This window comes from Globicephala melas, chromosome 6, assembly GCF_963455315.2.
Source record: "Globicephala melas chromosome 6, mGloMel1.2, whole genome shotgun sequence".
Classification (NCBI taxonomy): domain Eukaryota; kingdom Metazoa; phylum Chordata; class Mammalia; order Artiodactyla; family Delphinidae; genus Globicephala; species Globicephala melas.
This window is the reverse complement of record NC_083319.1, coordinates 55,698,149-55,713,218: the sequence shown is the minus strand read 5'-3', so window position 1 is coordinate 55,713,218 and position 15,070 is coordinate 55,698,149. Positions and strand designations below refer to the sequence as shown.

General features: G+C 35.4%; 1 protein-coding gene across 6 annotated transcripts in view; it reads right to left on the bottom strand.

The window, feature by feature from the left end:
• LOC115863861 (tyrosine-protein kinase JAK2) overlaps positions 1 to 15,070 on the bottom strand; it is a 377,772-nt gene that overhangs the window by 58,557 nt on the left and 304,145 nt on the right. For 5 of the 6 annotated variants that reach the window (XM_060300897.2, XM_060300898.2, XM_060300896.2 and 2 more), the window contains 2 exons: positions 14,336 to 14,459; positions 6,237 to 6,354 (listed from right to left, as the gene is read on the bottom strand). In XM_060300897.2, the coding sequence (XP_060156880.1) occupies positions 6,237 to 6,354; positions 14,336 to 14,459 (242 nt within the window). Of the gene's footprint in view, positions 1 to 609; positions 663 to 6,236; positions 6,355 to 14,335; positions 14,460 to 15,070 lie in introns of those variants that run through there. The other variant, XM_060300900.2, reaches the window with a different exon arrangement.

The window sequence follows — 15,070 nt, the reverse complement described above, 5'->3', positions numbered from 1 at the left end:
ACTAGAGCTAATCAATGAATTTGGTAAAGTAGCAGGATACAAAATTAATGCACAGAAATCTCTGGCATTCCTATATACTAATGATGAAAAATCTGAAAGAGAAATCAAGAAAACACTCCCATTTACCATTGCAACAAAAAGAATAAAATATCTAGGAATAAACCTACCTAAGGAGACAAAAGACCTGTATGCAGAAAATTAGACACTGATGAAAGAAATTAAAGATGATACAAATAGATGGAGAGATATACCATGTTCTTGGATTGGAAGAATCAACATTGTGTAAATGACTCTACTACCCAAAGCAATCTATAGATTCAATGCAATCCCTATCAAACTACCACTGGCATTTTTCACAGAACTAGAACAAAAAATTTTGCAATTTGTATGGAAACACTAAAGACCCTGAATATCCAAAGCAATCTTGAGAACGAAAAAAGAAGCTGGAGGAATCAGGCTCCCTGACTTCAGACTATACACAAGCTATACAAAGCTATACAAAGCTACAGTAATCAAGACAGTATGGTACTAGCACAAAAACAGAAAGATAGATCAATGGAACAGGATAGAAAGCCCAGAGATAAACCCACGCACATATGGACACCTTACCTTTGATAAAGGTGGCAGGAATATACAGTGGAGAAAGGACAGCCTCTTCAATAAGTGGTGCTGGGAAAACTGGACAGATACATGTAAAAGTATGAGATTAGATCACTCCCTCAAACCATACACAAAAATAAGCTCAAAATGGATTAAAGACCTAAATGTAAGGCAAGAAACTATCAAACTCTTAGAGGAAAACATAGGCAGAACACTCTGTGACATAAATCACAGCAAGATCCTTTCTGACCCACCTCCTAGAGTAATGAAAATAAAAACAAAAATAAACAAATGGGACCTAATGAAACTTCAAAGCTTTTACACAGCAAAGGAAACCATAAACAAGACCAAAAGACAACCCTCAGAATGGGAGAAAATATTTGCAAATGAAGCAACTGACAAAGGATTAATCTCCAAAATTTACAAGCAGCTCATGCAGTTCAATAACAAAAAAACAAACAACCCAATCCAAAAATGGGCAGAAGACCTAAACAGACATTTCTCCAAAGAAGATATACAGACTGCCAACAAACACATGAAAGAATGCTCAACATCATTAATCATTAGAGAAATGCAAATCAAAACTACAATGAGATATCATCTCACACCAGTCAGAATGGCCATCATCAAAAAATCTAGAAACAATAAATGCTGGAGAGGGTGTGGAGAAAAGGGAACACTCTTGCACTGCTGGTGGGAATGTGAATTGGTTCAGCCACTATGGAGAACAGTATGGAGGTTCCTTTAGAAACTACAAATAGAACTACCATATGACCCTGCAATCCCACTACTTGGCATATACCCTGAGAAAACCAAAATTAAAAAAGAGTCATGTACCAAAATGTTCACTGCAGCTCTATTTACAATAGCCCGGAGATGGAAACAACCTAAGTGCCCATCATCGGATGAGTGGATAAAGAAGATGTGGCACATATATACAATGGAATATTACTCAGCTATAAAAAGAAATGAAATTGAGCTATTTGTAATGAGGTGGATAGACCTAGAGTCTGTCATACAGAGTGAAGTAAGTCAGAAAGAAAAAGACAAATACCGTATGCTAACACATATATATGGAATTTAAGAAGAAAAAAAAATGTCATGAAGAACCTAGGGGTAAGACAGGAATAAAGACACAGACCTACTGGAGAACAGACTTGAGGATATGGGGAGGGGGAAGGGTGAGCTGTGACAGGGCGAGAGAGAGTCATGGACATATACACACTAACAAACGTAAGGTAGATAGCTAGTGGGAAGCAGCCGCATGGTACAGGGAGATCAGCTAGGTGCTTTGTTACCGCCTGGAGGGGTGGGATAGGGAGGGTGGGAGGGAGGGAGACGCAAGAGGGAAGAGAGATGGGAACATATGTATATGTATAACTGATTCACTTTGTTATAAAGCAGAAACTAACACACCATTGTAAAGCAATTATACCCCAATAAAGATGTTAAAAAAAAAAAAGAAAAAAGAAAAAGAAGTATGAGATGTCATAGTAGTAATATTAGGGTAAAGTAGATCAATGAATAGTTTAGGAAAACTTGCCTTATTAATGGAACTTAATAGCATTCCATCAAAATAAACCAGATCTGCAGAATAGATGAAATAATATAATTCTAAAAGCAGTATAAAGTCATAACTTCATAGTACACTCTTCTCAGAGGCCTGTCTCTTTTCTTTCTTTCCTTTTTTTTTTAATGCGGTACACGGGCCTCTCACTGCTGTGGCCTCTCGTGTTGCAGAGCACAGGCTCCAGACGCACAGGCTCAGCGGCCATGGCTCACGGGCCCAGCCGCTCCGCGGCATGCGGGATCCTCCCGGACCGGGGCACGAACCCATGTCCCCTGCATCGGCAGGCAGACTCCCAACCACTGAGGCACCAGGGAAGCCCTCTCTCTTTTCTTAATGACTACTGAAACAAAGGAAGCTGTAAAAAGTTGGTTGGTTTTCAAATGGTTTTTGACAAGAGCAACAAGACCATTCAGCAGAGAAAGGATAGTCTTTTCAACAAATGGTGCTGAAAAAACTGGATATCCACATGCAAAACAATGAAGATGGACCCTTACCTTACACCATACAAAAATTACCTCAAAACATAAAACTGTCATTATATGCAGGTGACATGACACTAGATGCAGAAAACCCTAAAGACTCCACACAAAAACTACTAGAACTGATAAACGAATTCAGCAAGGTAGCAGAATAAAAGATTAACATACAGAACGGTTGCATTTCTTTACACTAAAAATGAAATATCAGAAAAGGAACGTTAAAAAACCATCCCTTTTAAAACCATATCCAAGAAAATAAAATAATTAGGAATAAAGCTGATCAAGGAGGTGAAAGACTTATATGCTGAAAACTATAAAACATTAATAAAGGAAACTGAAGATGATTCAAAGAAATACAAAGATATCCCATGCTCTTGGATTGGAAGAATTAATATTGTTAAAATGGCCATACTACCCAGAGAAATCTACAGATGTAATGCAATCCCTTCAAATTACCCATGACATTTTTCACAGAACTAATCCTAATTTTTATTTTTTAGTTTTGGCTGTGCCATGCAGCCTGCAGGATTCTTAGTTCCTGACCAGGGATTGAACCTGGGCCCCAGCATTGAAAGTGCCAAGTCCTAACCACTAGACCACCAGGGAATTCCCAAATAATCCTAAAATTTGTATGAAACCATAAAAGACCCAGAATTGCCAGAGCAATCCTGAGGAAAAAGAGCAAAGCAGGAGGCATAACCCTCCCAGACTTCAGACAATATTAAAAGCTACAGTAATCAAAATAGTGTGGTACTGGTACAAAAACAGACATATGGATCAGTGGAACAGAATATAGAGCCCAGAAATAAACCCACACACCTACAGTCAATTAATCTTCAACAAAGGAGACAAGAATATACAATGGAAAAAAGTCTCTTCAGCAAGTGGTGTTGGGAAAGTTGGACTGTTGCATGTAAATCAATGAAATTAGAAGACACCCTCACACTGTATACACAAATAAACTCAAAATGGCTTAAAGACTTAAATATAAGACATGATACCAGAAAACTCCTACAAGAGAACATAGGCAAAACATTCTCTGACATAAATCATACCAATGGTCTGTTTACCAAGGCAATAGAAATAAAAGCAAAACTGAACAACTGGGACCTAGTCCAAACTTACAAGCTTTTACATAGCAAAGGAAACCATAACACAATGAAAAGACAATCTACAGAATGGGAGAAAATACCTGCAAATGATGTGACAAACAAGGGCTTAATTTCCAAAATATACAAATAGCTCATACAATTCAATAACAACAAAACAAATAACCTAATTGAAAAATGGGCAGAAGATATAAATAGACATTTCTCCAAAGAAGACATACAGGTAGCCAACAGGCACATGAACAGATGTTCCACATCATTAATTGTGAGCGAAATGCAAATCGAAACTACGAGATACCACCTCACACTTGTCAGAATAGCTATCATTAAAAAGTCTACGAATAACAAATGCTGGAGAGGATGTGGAGAAAAGGGAACCCTCCTACACTATTGGAGGTAATGTAAGTTGGTGCAGCCACTATGGAGAACAGTATGGAGGTAGCTCAAAACTAAAAATAGAGTTGCCATATGATCCAGCAATCCCACTCCTGGCATATATCTGGAAAAAACTATAATTCAAAAAGATACATGCAGGGCTTCCCTGGTGGCACAGTGGTTGAGAGTCCGCCTGCCGATGCAGGGCACACAGGTTCGTGCCCCGGTCCAGGAAGATCCCACATGCCGTGGAGCGGCTGGGCCCATGAGCCATGGCCACTGAGCCTGCACGTCCGGAGCCTGTGCTCCGCAACAGGAGAGGCCACAACAGTGAGAGGCCTGCGTACCGCAAAAAAAAAAAAAAAAAAAAACACAACGAGATACCACTTCACACCTATCAGAATGGCCATCATCAGAAAAGCAGAAAGTAAGTGTTGGTGAGGATGTGGAATGCTGGGTGCTGCTGGTAATAATGTAAAACGGTGCTGCTGCTATGGAAAACAGTATGGCAGTTCCTCAAAAAAATTAAATATACAACTACCATATCATTTAGTAATCCCACTTCTGGATAGATATCCAAAAGAATTGAAAGTAAGATCTCAGAGAGATATCTGTACACCCATGTTTGTTGCAGTGTTATTCATAAGAACCAAAAGGTAGAAGCAACCCAACTATCCAACAAGAGATGAATGGGTAAACAAAATGTGGTACATACAATAGAGTATTATTCAGCCCTAAAAAGGAATGAGATTCTGACACATGCTACAACATGGTTGAATCCTGAAGACATTATGGTAAGAGAAATAAGCCAGTCGCAAAAGAGTAAATACTGTATAATTCCACTTATATGAGCTACCTGGAATAAGCAAATTCATAGAGACAGAAAGTAGAAAGGTGGCTGCCAGGGGTCAGGAGGAGAGGGGAATGAGAAGTTATTTTTTAATGGGTATAAAGTTTCAATTTAGGAAGATGAAAAATGTTCTGGAGATGGATGGTGGTAATGGGTGCAGAACAATATGAAGGTACTGGGCTTCCCTGGTGGCGCAGTGGCTGAGAGTCCACCTGCTGATGCAGGGGACACGGGTGCGTGCCCCAGTCCAGGAAGATCCCACATGCCACGGAGCGGCTGGGCCCATGAGCCATGGCCTCTGAGCCTGCGCGTCCGGAGCCTGTGCTCCACAACGGGAGAGGCCACAACAGTGAGAGGCACGCGTACCGAAAAAAAAAGAAAAAAAAAAAAAATGAAGGTACTGAATTAATGCCACTGATTTGACCACTTAAAAATGGTTAAAATAGTAAATTTTATTAAGTACATTTTACCCCCTCACACACAAAAAAGTTGGTTGCTCTCATATTGCAAAAGAGAAATATTTTTCAATTTGTTGCTCACAAACTGAACTAGCCCTACTACACATGTTAGAAATGTGAGCTATGAGGATCTGTGAGGTTATTTCCCATGATATTAGCAGATCTGATTTAGAACTCCTTGATCTGATACCCTGGGGATATCAAGAGTGTATCTTTACACAAAAGCACTAATCAAGGCAATAGATAAAAGCATTTAAAAATGTTCAAAAACACCACAAAAATTTAACAATATTAATAAACAACTGGAACACAGTTCTCAGACTAAGTATCAACAACCAGCCACCCTCCTATGAGGGGCTACACAAACTACTGTAGTTCATTTTTTATGCAATTACTTACATGCTTCACATTTTACAACCCACTAATTAAGTCTGAAATTGTTTAGGAATTTAAAAAAATTTTTCTCTAAAGAAATTTCACTGTCCTATATTCCAGCCACTTAGGTCTACATGAATCATGTTGTAAAACTCAGTCTAAACTTGTGAAATCCTTAAAATGATCTAAAGCACTAAAATAAAATGAAAATTCAAAAGGGGCAATTCTAGGAATCTTTATAAGATAGATTCTATTATCCATAAACCATGGGATTAAAAATTAGTGATAAAAGACTCAATTTTGTTACCTTTCTGCACCTGCTATGCAGACAGAACATCAATTTTCCCATATGTGAATATTTTTCTGATTAAGAGATACATTTACATGGCCAGATATTTATCATTTAACACATGTACATACCTGAGCAAAAAGGTAAGACATGACAAAGTCATCAAGAAGAGGAGCTTCAGCACCTCGAGATATTCCATGCCTATAGGTTCTGTTGCTGCCATTACAATACCAGTAAGGAAAGTAAAATCTACAAGACAATTAAAACAATCAGTCAGCCTCTAACAGTTCTAATATAAACATACTATATATATATAACCACTTCCGATCTACCAAAAGGTATTATCCCATAATCAGAAAACACAACTAACAGTGTTAAATACAAAGTGAGGACAAAAGGAAATATGGGTAAAGCCATGGTAATCATACAGCCAGAAAATACAAGAAACATAAGTTTAAAATCCATATTCTGCCTTCTTCCATGAACAGAACATAGAAGCAAATAATAGAAAATAGAGAAATGTAGAAATAAAACATTAACAAAAAAAATTTTAGTATGGACACCAGGGGGAAAAGCGGGGTGGGGTGGTAGTGGTGGGATGAATTGGGAGATTGGGAATGACATATATACACTAATATGTATAAAATAGATAATTAATAAGAAACTGCTATATTAAAAAAATAAAATAAAATTCAAAAAAAATTTTTAATGTAATTCTAGGAACATCAGTAGAGGAATGTGAAAATGCTAATTTGGTGTGAAAACAAATAATTGCTTCTTCTTTAAAGAAACAGAGATTACATAAAAAAGAATGAAATAATGCCGTTTGCAGCTACACAGACAGACCTAGAGATTATCATATTAAGCGAAGCCAGTCAGAAAGAGAAAGAGAAATACCATATGATATCACTTATCTGTGGAATCTAAAATATGACACAAATGAACTTATCTATGAAACAGAAACAGACTCACAGACATAGAGAAGACTTGTGGTCGCCAAAGGGGAAGGGGAGTGGGGGAGGGTTGGATTGTGAGTTTGGGGTTAGCAGATGCAAACTATTATACATAGAATGGATAAACAAGGTCCTACTATATAGCACAGGGATAGTCAATATCCTGTAATAAGCTATAATGGAAAAGAATATGAAAAAGAATATATATAAATATGTATACCTGAATCACTTTACTGTACACAAGAAACTAACACAACATTGTAAATCGACTATACTTCAGTTAAAAAAAATGGAGGTTACAAACTTGTCCTTCAGAGAAACAAAAAAATTCTATATTGCTTTTTTAATTTACAGCTCTACTGAGATAAAATTCACATAAAGTTCACTCATTTAAAGTATACAATTCAATGTTTTTAGTATATTCAAAGCACTGTACAGACATCACCACAACCTAACTTTAGAACATCTTTATCTTCCATAAAAGAAATTCCCTACCCAAGCCACCTTTATCTACTCCTCAGCCCTAAGTTACCACTAGTCTACCTCTATAAATTTGTCTATTCTGCATATTTTATATAAATGGAATCATATAATATGTGGCTTTTTCTACCTTCTTTCACTTAGCATAATGTTTTCAAGGATCATCCACATTTATAGCAGTATCAGTACTTCATTTCTTTTTATTGCCCAATTAAATTCCCATTGTATGGATATACCACATTTTGCTTAACCATTCATGACTTCATGGACATTTGGTTTGTTTCCATCTTTTTGCTATTGTGAATAATGTTGCTACGAATAATCATATACAAGTTTTCTTTCCTGTGGAAGTATGTTTTCATTTTTCTTGCATATATACCTAGGGTGGCACTGCTGAATCATATGATAATTCTATGTTTATCTTTTAAAGGAGTAGCCAAACTGTCTTTCAAAGCAGCGCTATTTTATACTTCTAACAATGTATGAGTGTCCCAATAGGTCACATCCTTGCCAACACTTGGGTGGAGAGTTTAGCTAAGTTACTCTATGGTGCTGCTGACTCAGCATTCATTTTGTTTCGTCAAGAGTCCTGTAGTGACCTTAAACTGACATTAGCTCCCACACAAACGCATGCCCTAGAGAACAACTTGCAGAGTCACAAGCAAATGTAAGTTCCTTATACGACTTCCCCAACAGCCTCTGTGATCAACACTCATCCCTGCCTCCCAGTGCCTAGTCCTATGCACCTCTTCAATAAGATCCCTACGTGGCTTACCAAAACCCAACTCTTTTGAATTGACCAGTCTGGCCTTAGTCCAGGAACCTCAAGGCACTCTACACTTAAACCCTAATAAAGGCACATGCTCCAGGTCCTGACTCTCTCTATCTGCACTGTGCCTTGACCTCTCCATGTGACCCCTTAAGGCATGTGGGTACTTCCTCAAGAACCTGTGAGTAATGAACTTTTTTCTACTTCAATTCCTCTTGTAGTCTGTTGTTGAAATGTGGCTCACCATCTGGCACCCTATGTTCCACTTAATAAGAGGTAATTTGACAATTTCTTTTTTTTAATCTTTTGGCCACATCGCGCAGCACGTGGGATCTTAGTTCCACAACCAGGGATTGAACCCGTGCCCCCTGCATTGGCAACATGGAGTCTTAACCACTGGACCACCAGGGAAATCCCTAATTTGACAAATTTATAACAATGTGTTATCGTCCATCTTTTTAATGCTTGCCATCCTAGTGGGTAAAATGGTATCCCATTGTGGTTTTGATTTACATTTCTCTAATGAATAAAGATTTTGAGTATCTTTTCACATGCTTATTTATCAGTTGTATGTTTTGTTTAGAGAAAGGGCTATTCAAAACTTTGCCCCTATTTTGATTGTGTTAGTTGTCACTGTACTGAACTGTAAGAGTTCTTTATATATTCTGGATATAAGACATCTGTCAGATATATAATTTACAAACATTTTCTTCCATTCTATAGGTTGTCTTTTCACATTCTTGTCAGTATCCTTTGATGCACAAACATATACTTTGATGAATCCCAATTAACCTATTTTTCTTTTGTTGCTTAGGTTTTTGGTGCCATATTGAAATCACTGCCTAATTTAAGTACACAAACACATGATCCTGTTTTCTCCTAAGAATTTACAGTTTTAGCTCTTAGATTTAGGTCTATGATCCATTTTAAGTTACCTTTTTGTAAACAGTGTGAGTTGTCTAAATTCATTACTTTACATGTGGATATTCAGTTGTCCCGGCACCATTTGTTGAAAAGACTATTCTTTCCCCATGAATTGTCTTGGCACCCTTGTCTAAAGTCTATTACCATAGTATGAGAGATTATTTTTGGACTTTCAATTTTACTCCATTAATCTATTATCTAACCTTAAGTCAGCACCACACTGTCTTGATTACTGTGGTTGTGGATGAAGTTTTGAAATGAGTGTGAATCTTCTAACTCTTCTTTTTCAAGACTGTTTGGGCTATTCCAAGTCCCTTTGATTTTTTATGAATTTTATGACAAATTTTTCAATTTCTGCAATAAAGATAGCTAGAATTTCAGTGGAGATTGCATTGAATATACAGATTAATTATGGGAACATTGCCATCTTAACAATATTAAGTCTTCCTATATTATCTTTCCATTTATTTAGGTATTTCTCTAATTTCTTTCAATAATATTTTATATTTCTCAGTACACAAACTGTGCACTTCTTTTGTCAGGTTTATACCTAAGTATTCTTTTATGCCATGGTAAATGGTATTTTCTTAATTTCACATTTCTTCTCTAATTGTTACCATATAGAAATACAACTGATTTTGTATTTCTATCCTGTAACTGGGCTGAGCTCATTTATTAGTTCTAACAGTTTCTTAATTCCTTAGGATTTTTCATATACTAGATCATATCATCTGTGAACAGAGAGTTTTACCACTTCTTTTCCAATATAGATGCCCTGTATTTCTTTCTCTTGCCTATTTTCCCTGGCTAGAATCTATGGTACAGTGTTAAACAGAAGTGGTGAGAGCAGATATTTGTGTCTTGTTCCTGATCTTTGGAAGAAAGCATTCAGCCTTTCACTATCAAGCATAAGGTTAGCTTTGGGTTTTTTACAGATGCCCTTTATCAGACTAAGTTCCCTTCCATCCTTATTATGTTTAATATTTTGATCACAATAGAATGTTGGATTTTGTCAAATGTTTATCTCTGTCTCTATTAAGATGATAATAAGATTTGATTCTTTATTCTACTAATATGGTACATTATATAGATGGATTGATTTTCATATGTTAAAGCAACCTTGTATTTCCTGGAGTAAAGTCCACCTGGTCAATATTTAATCCTTTTTATATATTGCTGAATTTTGTTTGCTAGTATTTTCTTGATGATTTTTACAACTATGTTTATAAGGGATATTTGTCTGTAGCTTTCTTTTCTTTTAGATGTCTGTCTGGATTTGGTATCAGGGTAATGGTGAACTCACAGAATGAGTTAGGAAGTGTTCCCTCCTTTTCACTTTTTGTGAATAACTAGTATCAACTCTTCCTTAAAAGTTTAATAGAATTACCAGTAAAGCCACTTGGGCCTGGGCTTTCCTTTGTGGAAAAGTTTTTTTTTTTTTTTTTTTTGAGGTACGCAGGCCCCTCTCTGTTGTGGCCTCTCCCGTTGCGGAGCACAGGCTCCGGGCGTGCAGGCTCGGCAGGCATGGCTCACGGGCCCAGCCGCTCCGCGGCATGTGGGATCCTCCTGGACCAGGGCACGAACCCGTGTCCCCTGCATCGGCAGGCGGACTCTCAACCACTGCGCCACCAGGGAAGCCCGGGAAAGTTTTTTTAAATTACTAATTGAATTCCATTTCTTTACTTGTTAAGGTCTATTCAGACATTCTACTTCTTGCTTTGTCAGTTCTACAGTTTGTGTCTTTCTAAACATTTGTCCATTTCATTTGGTTATGTAGTTTGTTGGCATACAGTTGTTCCTTATAATTCTTTTTATTTCTGTAAGGTCACAGTAATGTTACCTCTTTTATTCCTGATTTTAATAATTTAAGCTTCTCTCTTTTTATCTTGGTCAGTCTAGCTAAAGGTTTACTGATATTGTTGATCTTTTCAAAGAACCAGCTTTTGGTTTCTTGATTTTCTCTGTTGTCCTCCTATTCTCTATTTCATTTATTTCTACTCTGATCTTTATTATTTCCTTCAGCTTGATTTGGATTTAATATATTCTTCTTTTTCTACTTTGTTAAAGTGGAATGTTAATAGCTTTGAGAACTTCTTTCTTTTTTAATATAGGCACTTATAGCTATGAATTTCCTTTAAGCATTGTTTTAGCTGCATACCATAAGTTTTGATATGATCCATTTTCATTTTCAGTCATATCAAAGTATTTTCCATTTTCCTTTGTGATTTCTTCTCTGACCCCTCAGTTATTTAGAAATGTGTTGTTAATTACCATGTATTTGTGAATTTTCCAGATCTCCTTCTGTTAATGATCCCTAATTTAATTCCACTGTGGTCAGAGAACATACTTTGTATGACTTCAATCTTTGTAAATTTATTGAGATTCATTTTGTGGACTAACATATGATCTATCCTGGAGAATATTCCATATGCACTTGAAAAGAATGTGTATTGTGCTGTGGTTGGGTGCAGTGTTCTATTTATGTATGTCTAGCTGGTTTACAGTGTTGGTCAAGTCTTCTATTTCCTTGCTGATCTTCTGTCTAGTTGTTCTGTCCATTACTGAAAGTGACGTATTGAAGTCTCCAACTATTATTGTTGAATTGTCTAGTTTTCCCTTTAATTCTTTCATTGCTGCTTCATTTATTTTGGAGCTCTGTAGTTGGATCCAACTTATAACAATTTTAAACAAATGTTATTATGTTTCCTAACAGATTAACTCCTTGATAATTATAAAATGTCCCTCCTCTGTCTCTAGCAACAATATATATCTTAAAGACAATTTTGTCTGATATTAATACAGCTACTCCAGCTCTCTTTCAGTTACTGAATGCCTGTTTTATCTTTTTCAACCCTTTGCTTTCAAGTTATTTGTGTTTTTGAATGCAAAGTGTGCCTCTTATAGACAGCATGTAATTTATGTTTTTTTCTAATTCAGTCCTCCAATCTCTGCCTTTTGACCTGAGTGTTTAATTCATTTACATTTAAGGTAATTACTGTTAATAAAGTATTTATTATGTCTGTCATTTTGCTTCTATTAGGCTTTTTTTCGATTTTTTGTTCATATATTCCTCCATTATTGCTATAGATATTTTCTAGTGTATTACATACATTAAGTCTCTTGTTTTATCTTTTACTATATATTTTTGAGTTATTTTCATAGGAGTCTCCCAGAGGATTACAACAGACATTTTAACTTAAACAATCTAGTTCTTATTCATATCAACTTAATTTCAATAAAATACAGAAACTCTGTTCCATTCCCTTTATTCTATATTTGTCATAAAAGTTACATCTTTATACATTATAAGCCCTCCAACACAGTTTTATAATTGTTGCTCTTTTATGTTGATTTTGAAATAACCCATAAATATGTAATAGAGGAAATGAAGAATAGCCTCTGAATAAAAGACAGGTGGAATTTTTTTTTTAATTATATAAAATCTCCTTTTGGGTAGTTTCTGGTTAGACTATCCTAGGAACTTTTGATTATAGGTAGCAATGGATATGTGCCCCCTTAGTTTAAAAATACGAGAAAGTCATGAATTTGATACGGGACATATTTTTTAATTCTTAAGAAGAGGTCAGCAAACTATGGCTCACAGGCCCAATCTGGTCCACTACCAATTTTTATAAAGTTTTACTGGAACACAGTCATGGTCATTCATTTACTTACTGTCTATGGTTGCTTTCACACTATAATAATAGAGTTGAATAACTACAACAGAGACAGAATGGCCTGCAATGCCTAAAATATTTACTATCTGTCTTCTTACAGAAAAAGACTGCAGACCACTGCTCTACAAACATTTTAAAATAAAAAGATATACTACTTGCTGATTGCAGAAAGTACAGTAATTATAGAAAGTGATAAAGAAAATATTCTTAATCAGATACTGATATCTTGTGAAACATATGCATATTACCTGCTTCTTTAAATAACACAAATTGAAAAGTCTTAAAATCTGTATAACTCTTATATAACTTGAATAGATTTAATCCTAGGTCCCTTATGTTTTTTGTTGTTATTAGTCATTATTTTAAGTGACCTCTTTCTGTTTGTTTGTGGTGTATGGAAATAGTTAATTTTTTAACATACTGATCACATAAATCTAGCCTTCTGCTGAATGATTATTATTGATGCCTGTAGATTTGTTCATATTTTCTATGTTAACAATCATATCATCCCCAAATAATGACTTTTTGCTTCTTTGTTCTCAATTATGAAATATTTTATTTATTTTTCCTGTCTTACTATACTGGTTAGGAACTCCACCAAAATCCTATATACAAGCAGTGATCACGGCTATCTTTGTTTTCTATACATCTTGTTCCTGATTTTAAAGAGAATGCTTCTAACATTTTACCATTTAAGAATATTATTTGCCACATGTTTTTTGCACATATCCTTTGTCGTGGTAAGGATGCCTCTCTTAAGTCTTAGTTTATTACGGTCTCCTTTTCTTTTCTTTTTAAAAACATGAATGAGTCCATTTTCTTTTTTACTATGCAACACTGACTCTGTATGGAATGGATCTATTTCATAACTAAGAACCAGAGATCAAACTTATTTCTTTGTTTCATCCTTTTGAATGGAAAAGTACCTCTGGATTTCTCTAAATTGGTACTACATATTACCAAAGATTATCCAATAAAGTAACTTATAATTTGAGGTTGTAAATAATCATTGGCAAAATCTTATCTTTCCTTCACTTCAACTTAAAAAAAAAGTTATTAAAAAGAAAAAATGTGAGATTACATATTATTGAACAAAACATCAAATTTCCTGGGAAACTATCAATATTCCAAACATTTAGGATTTTGCTAGTAAAGGCCATTCTTGCCCTGTTCAAAATTTAACTATAATCTTAAGTGGTAAAGTAGCATCTCACCAGGACAGCTTTATTCTCAGAGCATTCTAGTTAAAGAACATGTATGAACACTTTCTCTAGTGGGGAAAGAGAGTCTTAATTGAAGAAGATTAGATGCTAATTGGTTCTGGTCTCTGATATTAAAGACCTTGCAATTAAAAAATATGGTTGATAATTTCTCCCACTTTGCCCTTTTACTATTAAGTTAATTAGTCACTTTACTGGAGAAAGTACCTGACTCTGTAGAGTACATTGTGCCTGGTTGATTCATCTATATGGAAGACGTGGTTGGGTGGATACCAGATCCTTTCTGTTTCATTCATTAAAGCAAACATACTATGATACACAGGTGTGACTCCTAGGAAAGAAGCAGAAAAAAAATTATTAGATAGTGAAGTACATTTACATAACATCTATAATCTGCAATGGGGCTGAAGTAACAACACTTAAAATCAGCACAAAATGCAGTAGCAGTCAAAATCTTCTAGTTCAACACGACTTACAACTGAATTCTTAATTAAATATATTTTTCCCCTATATTTTAAAATTTGATTGCTACGATTCTTTCAAGCACATTATAAAATATATTTTATCTAGTTTTTTAGTTGTCCTGTACAGTAAGGTTGATACAAAGTTACGTGTGTTTTAAATAATCATGAGGGTACCAAATAACTAAAATATTTAGGAGTCATCAGATGCTTTAAAGAGAACAGTGAAACAGTTTTATTTTTAAATGTCAAGTTTTACACAATATACCAGTCATTATATCCTCTGCACTATTTAAACTTACAATGAAATACTTTAAACACCAACTTAAAATGCAAGAATTGTTTTCAAAGATATTTTAGGAGGTACATTAACAAAAGGCTGAAGGACAGTGGACTTTTAAAAAAACATACAGAACACCTAAGTCACACAATTAAATAACGCATATTATTTCCAAGCACATACAGAACATTCACACGTACA